The 9,884-nt window shown below is 44.8% G+C and overlaps 1 protein-coding gene across 1 annotated transcript in view; it reads right to left on the reverse strand.

Moving 5' to 3' along the window:
• GRB2 (growth factor receptor bound protein 2) overlaps positions 1 to 9,503 on the reverse strand; it is a 73,898-nt gene extending 64,395 nt beyond the window's left edge. Inside the window, exons 1-2 of the mRNA XM_042966898.1 lie at positions 9,307 to 9,503; positions 1,241 to 1,455 (exon numbers count right to left, since the gene is read on the reverse strand). Coding sequence (XP_042822832.1) covers positions 1,241 to 1,318 — 78 coding nt within the window. The 5' untranslated portion in view covers positions 1,319 to 1,455; positions 9,307 to 9,503. The remainder of the gene's footprint in view (positions 1 to 1,240; positions 1,456 to 9,306) is intronic.
• Positions 9,504 to 9,884: the final 381 nt, after the last annotated feature.

Here is a 9,884-nt window from a genome sequence, read left to right on the forward strand (position 1 = left end):
TCACAAAAAACAGTTCTGAAAAGAACACACTTTCCTTCTCTTTCAAGGGCTCTTCAATATTGCCTTCTATGAAATACAACCTAACATCAAGAAACTACTGAGCAAGTAACTTCAGAGTTGAACTCTATGCCTCCGGCAAAGAGAGCAAAATAGTAGCTACCCACAGGTCTGAAGGACTCAAAAGAAAAACAAAAACCAAAAAAACCCGTCCTTTTGTAGGGGCTATCTCTACATTTCCATCTTGTTCCTCTTTGTAAAATTCTCATAATTTTCATTCAGGGGTAGTAAACAAATGGGTGGCAAACCCCCAACCATCAGACTAGGCTCAGAGGAAAAAAATGTCGAAAGTTGAGACGCAGTGAACATGCAAACACTCAACTTCAGGTTCTCCTCATGCAGAGCTGACACATTATTCGATAACACCCACCCTTGTAAAAATAAATTACATACCCAAAAGGGCAAGCTGCTGCCGTCAATTGGGTAAACAACATAATTACCATGTGCCAGGTGGAAAGTGAATCCTCGTGTAAGTAGTTTGGGCTCAGAATGAGCTGCAAACTGTAAAGAAGCTGATTTTTAAACTGTCAGCAGGTTTCTTTTGTGCAATTAGAGTTTAATACAGGGTAATTGCTCAAGTTTCTTTTGAGAAAATCGCCCTGTGACTTGTACAACAACGCAACAAACTTCAGGATTTAGAACTCCACTAGTTTTCTCACAAAGAATAAAAATACACTGAGGTTCTTTAATGAGTTTTGGCATATACTTCTAACCGCCTCTCAAAACTAGAGGAAATTAATTTCTAACCAACTAGCATCATGTTCCAGAATGCAAAACCTTGACTGTGTAAGACAAGACTGAGTGCTTTTACATAAATACTTCAAGTCTTTAAAAAAAAAAAAATCCCCTAATACTTAATAAAACTGCAAAATGTATCAGTCTACTCCATACTTCCTTGTCACAATCACGCTGCTCTGACTTTACGTGCAAACGACAAGCAAACAGAGATACTGGAGGCATTCACACAAAGGCAGTTAAAGACCATACATCACACCAACCGTCTTAAGTCATATTTAATATTCCACTCAGCATCTATCTCAGCTATCCAGAGCGCCCGATGGTAAATGGTCAAAGCGGGCACTGAGAAAGGAGGAGCTCGGCTTCTTTGTGTGTTATCAGGGTAAACGAAGGTAGGGGAGTACAAGGGGAGGCCATCTCGGCATCTGCGTGGCATCACACTTACCTTGAGGATGTCCCCCCTTTTGAAGCTCAGCTCGTCGTCAGCAGTAGCTTTGAAGTCATATTTGGCGATGGCTTCCATTCTGGGCGCCGCTCAGTGCTCAGCAGCCTGAAGCCGGGGGAAGGGAGTCTTCCCTGCTGAAGCCACCCAGCGCCCTGGGCTCGGCCTCGCCGCTCTCTCGGGACCGGCTCGTGCACTCCGGGACACACAATGCCGCCCTGAATCACAAGAGGGATGGTTGAGAGAAGTGGCCAGCACCGAAGGCGGCCCCGCCCTGCCAATCTGCCTGCCGCCCCAGCCCCCACGCCCCCTGGCTCGGCCCGCCTCCCTCCCTCGCAGGCAGGAGCCCCGATCGCCTCCTTCCTCTTCGCAGGCTCGGCCCCCAGGCGACTGACAGGCCCGCCGGCCAATGGCGGCAGGCGCTCGAGCTATTCCCGCACACACTTCCTCTTCCTTCCCGCTGGGTGTGCGCGGTGTTCAGGAGGAGCCGGCTGAAGACCCTCTCGGTCTCCGCCTCTCCTCCCTCGCCCCTTGCGCTCTCTGCTCCTCCGGCCCGAAGTGCAGTCCACCCAAAGAAAGGCCTCGCCCTGCGGACGGCACCCAGCCTTTCCCGGTTACACAGGCCTATCTCCTTCCTTTCTCCCTGCCGACCTTTCTGGTCTTCTGAAAATGTTCGGTCCCCTATCCAGTCAAAAGCAAGCAATTGTGGCTTTGGTCTTCAGCTGCTTTATTTAACTGTTCTCGGAAACTAACCTCGGTCTGCTCCTAGGAAAGCAGGTCAAAGTGAACCTAGGAACTACTTTTTAAAATTCAATTTGCTGTTCTGAGCAAGGCAGCTCTCCCTCTATCGCTTCCAGACTGATCGGCAAGCTCAGTTAACCAGAAATAGAGGAGATCCAGCGTCAGAGCCTTTTGTTGAAGACCTGCTCTTGCCTAAGGCTCCTTCTCCCCTGAAGACCCCCAAGACTTTGGACTCCAAAGAGCCCTTGAAATAGAGGTCCAAAGTTCAGCAATTCCAGAAGAAGCTTCTGCATCACTTCTCACTACCGTAAGGAGCAAAGCTTAAATCCTAACTACACTTGAAAGGAATCCCCTTCTCCGAATCTGAGCTGCCAGATGTCTTATGGGGGGGGGGGGGGAGAAAGTGCAGGGAGATGGTGCCAGGAAGTCTAACAAATCTCTCAGTCAACCTGGGAACAGCTGCTTCTCTCAGCACCAAAGGAATACTAAGATGAACCAAGTTGCATTTTTGCAGGTAAAGATTCTGTAATAACCCTTAGGTAGTGTACTAGGTGATGGTGAACTGTGGGCAGTACAATCACTGTTGTAAAAAAAAAAAAAAAAAAAAAAAATCTCCAGGCACCAATACGGCCACAACCTAGACCTTTTGCGTAACTAAAGGAAAATAAAGCCCCATTTCTGTCTTCAGTTACTGTTGTCATACAGGCTAAATAAAAGCAGAAAACAACACGGGACATCGGCAGAATGGGGACAGATTATTTATAGTGACACCGTTCTCGGATAATTACCACCTAGCAGAGAGCTCATCTGAGGGGCATGGGTGATTATCATCCTTTGTTCTAAAGTTAACAATTGGGGCATTAATCAGGCATAGCTGCAAAAGGACTAAGCAGTAAATCAGCTGGGAATATTAAGATTAGAAGAAAATGAGCATTACCAAAGAGGACAGAAATCACCTAGTAATAAAAAGTCCTTTAGTCAAATTCTGAAAGCCAAACATTCTACTGCAGGTAAACTAATCAACCAAACCAATGTTTATTCTATCAGGCCATGATATCCCATGTGGGGCTGGCTCTAAGAGAGGAAAGTAAAGAGAGAGCTCTAGCAAATATAAAAAAAAAAAAAATACAATTAGTATCAGTATTTATTTATTTAAAATTTTCTTAGGTAATCTCGACACCCAACATGGGGCTTGAACTCATGACCCCACGATCAAGAGTCACATGATCTACTAACTGAGCCAGCCAGGGCTCAAAGTATTTATTTTTGTGTGTCCTTAAACCCCCTTTATTTATTCTCTCTGTAGTTGCTTTTTTTAATCAAACTAACCCAGGTATATAATTTTGAAAGTCACAGATTTTGAAAGGCTTATTAAAAAAAAAAGGGCAGTTCCCCACCCCAACACCTACAAGCAATCACCCTCAATTCTGTTTTTAGCTTTCTTTTTGCACCTACAGTATTTCTAAATAATATGCTTCTGTTGTTTTTAAATTTATTCCAGCCATGACCTATTGCTTGCAAGATGTTCACCCCCGACAGTTTCCCCTTGCCCCATCCCAGTAATACCACATATTCCAGTTTAAGCAGTTTCACACTGCAAAATATTCTTCACTGCTGATTTAAATATATTACAACCAACCTTCCTTTCTAGTATAATCCTTTACTTTTTCCCGGCATTAACAACTGCTTTTCCTTCTTTGACTACTCTCCAATATGTGTACCCATTTTTATTTTTTTGCAAAGGCTTCAAAATCTCTGTTATGTGCCTGTCAATGTTTTCTACTGAGCATTTATTTTAATTGGTCTCCAGGGCTGACTGTTGGAACCATGTATCAGTGATGGGAAACCTAAGAATAACTGAGCAGATCTAACAAAAATAAGGAGCTGCATTTTTGAAAAAGAAATCAGAAAAATCGGACAGAAACTCAAAGCATTGTCATTGTCAAGGTGCTATGTTGCAACAGGGCGCAAACTTCTATTTCATTCGGGATTTCAGACAACTGCAGTGTAACCAACCGAACAGCAGCAGCATAAAAACCAAGACAGTTTTCAACACTGGTTTTCCTGTTACCTAACTCATCTACCACAGGTTTCCTAGAGAAAGCATAAACAGACTAACACTCTTGAAAATCATATTTCAAGTAACTACTGCTTTGTGAGATACAGTTTGAGACAAATGAAAACCAGGCACAATCAATACTTCTGTGGCTGTGCCAAATAAAAATTAGCAGCTCATGGAGAAGACCTGGAGGGGTCAGCTTATCAGGCCAGCCACAGAAAAGAGCACTCAGGCTATTCAACGGGGTGTGTTTCATTAAAAACAAAACTATCTTATACACAACACTAATGACTAAAAGGAAGAAAGCTGAAAGTGGACACAATGTATAATGATTTCAACAGAGAAGATGGGTGGAGAGTACACTGAACCCTAATGAGAATACTTCAAACTGTTTCAGCATACACCCTTCCTTCAGTCCATCACACACAGCAAATTCTAAAGCAAGTGCAACTTGAATCGTTCATTTCAAGCAATGTGCACTGAATCCTAAAATGCAGTCTCCTAAAGGTATCTGTAGGATTTGTTCTCCTTCCATTTAACTCTTCTTCCCCAAATTTACAGAAAATAAAAATACACAACACTCACTGGGCAATACCACTTAGTGTTAAGGCCCCATGGTCTCTAAAAGCAGGTTGATCTGGGTTGAACTAATGACCTTGGTGCTTACCAGCTATAATTTTGGGCAAGCCCCCCCCCCCTTTTTTTTGCTGGGGGGTAAGCCTTTTAAACAAGCCCCATTTCTCATTTGTAAAATGGGGATAGTATCACCTACTTCATAAGATTCATTCACCATTAAATTAGGTAATATAGATAATATACGTGAAGTGCTTTGGACAGGGCCCGACATTAAGTCATTCAAAATAAGTTAAAATGTGATTCTACTTAAAACAGAGAAGATGTTCAACTTCACTAGTTAGAAACTGCAAATTACAACAATGAGATTTCTTTCACCTACTAGTTGCCCAATTTTTTAAAGGTTTATAATATTTAGCCTCTGCAATTCTCTGGTTGAACAGACTCCCAGGCTCTTTATTCAATGTTCATCCCCTTAACAATTTGAGCTGCTACTATATGCCTGACAATGTGCTTGGTATTGGATTGTAATAATAAAACCATCACAGAGCACAGGAGCAGGGAATTAATCAGTTCAATCTTTTTGGAAAGTAATTTTATAGTATCTACTGACAATTTAAAAATACACACCCTTGAACAAGCAATTCCATTTCCTACATTTATCTTCGCTGAAACAGTGACAAACACCATGTGCAAAATACATATATACCTGATCAATATCCATGAGAATGTCTATGAAATATATTTCTATATAAATACTAAAAGATATTATCAAGTTAAAAACAAAAATGAAGAAAGATTCGTTTACCCCATTTCTGTAAAGCAAAACATTATTTATCAGCATGTGCTAAAGAGAAAAAAAAAAAAATCAAAGGGTTAACAATGGTTATCTCCGGGAGCAAGGTCACAAAATATTTTCATTTTCTGTACCATATACCTCAGTTATATTTTCATCACTACTTTTATAGTTAGAAAAAACCCAACACCGGGACGCCTGGATTCCTGAGTTCGAGCCCTGCATGGAGCTCTCTGCTGTCTGCACAGAGCCCACTTCGGATCCTCTGTCCCCCTCTCTTTCTGCCCCTCCCCCGTGTGCACGTCCAGGCGTGCTCTCCCCCCCAACCAAATAAAATAAACATTAAAAAAAAGAAAGAAGGAAAAAACAAACACCAAAATCTTACTGGTGTTCTGGAGTCAAACCTGGATTCAACTGTCGCTTTACCACTTGACTAGATGGGGAACACTAGAGAAATAACTTATAGTCTCTAATTCCTAGTTTCCCTAAGCTGGAAAATGGGGCTAACAGCATCTACCTTTTAAGGGCATTTTGATGATTAAAAGAAATAGCCCATGGGGCACCTGGCTGGTTCTGTCAGTAGAGCTTAGAGAGTGCTACTCTTTTATCTCAGGGTTGTGAGTTTGAGCCCCACATTGGGTGTAAAAAATTCTTAAAAAAAAAAAAAAATTAAAAATCTTAAAAAAATGGGGCACCAGGGTGGCTCAGTCGGTTGAGTGCCCGACTTCAGCTCAGGTCATGATCTCACAGTTCCTGGGTTTGAGCCCCACGTTGGGCTCTGTGCTGACAGCTCAGGGCCTGGAGCCTGCTTTGGATTCTGTGTCTCCGTCTCTCTGTGCTACTCCCCTACTCACACTCTGTCGCTCTCTCAAAAATAAAGATTAAAAAATTAAAAAAAATATATTAAAAAAATAAAAGAAATTTTAAAAAATCTTAAAAAGAGAGAGATACCATGTGTAAAGGCCTTCACAGAGTCTCCGGCGCAAAGTGCTAAGAAGCGTTAACTGGCTAGTATCACCAGGCCACTATATTCTTACATCGTCCATCTTCCATCTGCGTACAAACTTAGCAGAGCATTCTCGTAGGTAAATTAACAGCCCTATTAAGTACAAAGTTTAAAATTAAATTGCTCCACATCACAGTCCTAACAATGCTCACATACTTACGCATATAAAGACTAATCACATCTCTCATCAGTTACTCTGTTTGGCTTTTAAATATTTACTCTGTATATACAGAAGGTGTGATTTTAAATGGACTAATTGAAAGCCGCATTCCACTCCATCCTCATTATTTTACAGCTGCATTCTGCAGCAACAGTCTTGGTCCTTGGACCCGTAGCATCAAAACCTCCCTATTCAGAGACTGATTCACTGTGGGGTGCCTTCTGGAGTTCTGCAAAAGGTAGGGGCCTTAGGCCCAGAGCCTGATTTAAAGTAAGACTCACGGTAATTCTCATGCACGCTAAATTCGAAGCATCACTGTTGTACCAGAAGGGCGCCTTAACCAGATTTTCAACTTTGCATTCCACACAATGCACTACAAGGTCTTTGCATAAAATGAAAATAATGCGTGTTCACTCGGCTCAAACGCCAACTTTGACAAATAAAACCAAGGACTCCCAACAGCCATTCAGTAGTGCTGGAAAGTTCTTCTGAGTTAAGCAAGTAACTAAGTAATTTCTCTCGGCAGAGCGCGGTGAGTCTCCGTATTAATTTCTCCAAAATCTATTACTCTTCTGGTCTAGGTAACAATCAGAACTGCTGCAGCCCAACAGGCAACATAACAGGATTTTTCTCAGAAAAATCGCTAAGTACCATGAACTAGCGGTATTTAAAACCTAGCAATCCCTCAGATCTGAATACACTTGCTAACGAAGTGAACTCCCTCAAGCATTTAAATGCTTGCTCTTAGTATCAGAAAAAGCCGATTATAAGAATTAACTTCGCTTTTTACCTTGGGAATTCAGAAAATTTTGAACAAGGGAAGGAGCAATGGAACACAAGTTATTCCTCTCTGTCAAAAAAAAACCAACAAAAACCAACAAACAACCCCTCAACAACAATAACAAAGATGAGTAGTTAAAAGAACCCTGGTAAAGAATTCATACTATCACAATGGCCAGGTTTTAATTCATCGGCGGTCTAAATAAATTCCATTCCCTTAAATATTTCACGTTATCTTAATTCTATTGTAATATATAGGTCTATGACTGGTTTTTGTTTTTCAACATTAACCACTTCCCACTAAAAGCCAAAAAGAAGTCAGATGATGAGTGGGCCCCTGGGTGGCTCAGTCGGTTAAGCCTCCGACTTCAGCTCAGGTCATGATCTCGTGGTTCACGAGTTCGAGCCCCCAAGTAGGGCTTCTGTGCTGACAGCTCAGAGTCTGGAGCCTTCTTCCGCTTCTGTGTCTCCCTCTCTCTCTCTGCCCCATCCCTGCTCTCTGTCTCACAAAAGTAAATAAATGTTAAAGAAAAAAAAAAAAAAGTCATACAAGCCCCAAATTGACCCAATCTTCCTTACTAACATGGGAAACCTAGAAAGAAAAAAGAAAGCAGTCACACAGTACAATGTTAAAATGAAAACAACTAAAACACAAATAACACAAGCCAGCTACACTTGTGACCTACTGGTGGTATTGATTACTTACGGATGAATTCAATCCTTTGAGCCTCCCCGTTCCCAGGGGGAGAACTTAAAAGTCTAGGCAAGGTTCTCTGGCAACTCTTCTGGCTGACTGAAGGAACCCATAAAGGAGGAAAGAGGGTATCTTCCCCAGAGAGAAAACGGACTCTTTAAATGAGGGAGAATACGAATTGCACCAAAGGTCAGAAACCTCGAAAAATTATGCCCAAGAGGGGGACAAAAAGGAGGAAGGGGAAGTAGATTAGAAAGAAAAAAAAAAAAAAAAAAACGGGGGCAGGGAGGAAGCAAATGACTTGCATTACACGAGTAAGCATTTAGTGTACTCAGTGAAATGGAGAAAGGAAAGACAACTACTGGAGAAGCGCAAAGCGAAAAAGAGACAGGAAAGCCAAAGAGACTATGCTAACTTCTTTCATGTGTCTTTTAGACTCGTTTCCGAGGCAACAGAGCCAAAAGATAGACCCCGAGTGCCCTTCGGCTCCTCTGCAAATCGCACTTTCATAATAACTCCCTAAACAAGCTAGAACTCCTACGGCTTATGTTTAAAAGAGCAAATGAAAAGTACCAGTGCTTTTCTAGCCTCTCGCATTGAAATCATTCCTCGGAACATTTCAACCAACTGCTGCTTGTTGTTCTTTACAAGAATTTTTCAGAGGATAGTTTCAAAAATTAAAAAAAAAAAAAAAAAAGCGACAGACGTAAAGGCATCTCAACCGGCTCCAGGAGCAAAAGGTTCTCACTCATGGTATTCATAGGGTTGGTGGGGTCCCTCCCCAAATTCGGCCTAAAGACACCAGGAGATGGTGACGTGGTGGCCGTGCAGGTCGAAGGAGCATCAATCACCACATATGCAGCCGCTGCGAATCCCCCGCCTCCCGGGCCAAGTCAGACTGACTCACAGAATGAGTACCCAGGGCTCCCGGGCTTCTCCCGGGCCCCTTCTGCGCAAACCCTCTCCAAGAAAGCGTAGAACTTAACTAGGAGCCCCCGGCCCCCTGCCCCAGGGTCCGGGGCTGTGAGCCGAGCGAAGGGCCGGGGGAGGACGGTGCCCCAGGAAGGAAGCGCTCCAAAAGGGGAAACGCGGTGCCCGGAGCCCCGGGGACTCCGTCCCCCGCCACAGGCCTCCCCACTCCGAACCCGAGCCCCGGCAGCCCTCGGTAGGCTCCGGCCCGGTCCCCGCGGGCCAACTACCGCTGCGGAGCGGGGGGGAAAGAGGCACCGGAGCAGCACCGCCGCCGCCGGCCGCACTCACCGTGGCGCAGCTGCTCCGCTCCGCGCCCGGCCGTCCCCTCCGCAGCGGTGCGAGCGGCCACCGACCCCGCTGCTGCTCCCCTAGGGCAGCGCCTGTGCCCGTCGCCGTCACCGCTACAATCTTCGTCGACACCGCCGTCGCCGCCGCCGCCCGCTCGCCGAAGCAGCACAGCCGCCTGGCTTCCGCTCCTCGTCGGGGTCCCGCGAGAACTTCTCCGCGCGGCCCCGCCCCGCCCCGCCCCCGCGAGACTTCCCCCGGCGGAAAAGCGCAGAGCGCAAGCGCTCCTCCTCCGCCCGGGTCGCGCAGGTAGCCACCATCTAGCAGCCTAGGCGCCTGCGCCAGACCGCCCCGCAGCAGGTGGCACCGCCGTGGCTCCGCCTCCGGGTCGCTGTAACCCTTTCGGTTCCGAGGCGGGTAAATTACAGCCCAGCCCTGAAGGGGTGACTCTTCACCACACCCTAATCACTTCCCTTTTCTTGCCACCAAACCGAGGCAGTTGGCGGGGAGTGGTGGTGGGGTGCGGAAATCTCCCTCCAGCATGAAGCACTCCAAATAGAGGACCAGGTTTTGAAATATTT

The sequence above is a fragment of the Panthera tigris genome, chromosome E1, assembly GCF_018350195.1.
Source record: "Panthera tigris isolate Pti1 chromosome E1, P.tigris_Pti1_mat1.1, whole genome shotgun sequence".
NCBI lineage: Eukaryota > Metazoa > Chordata > Mammalia > Carnivora > Felidae > Panthera > Panthera tigris.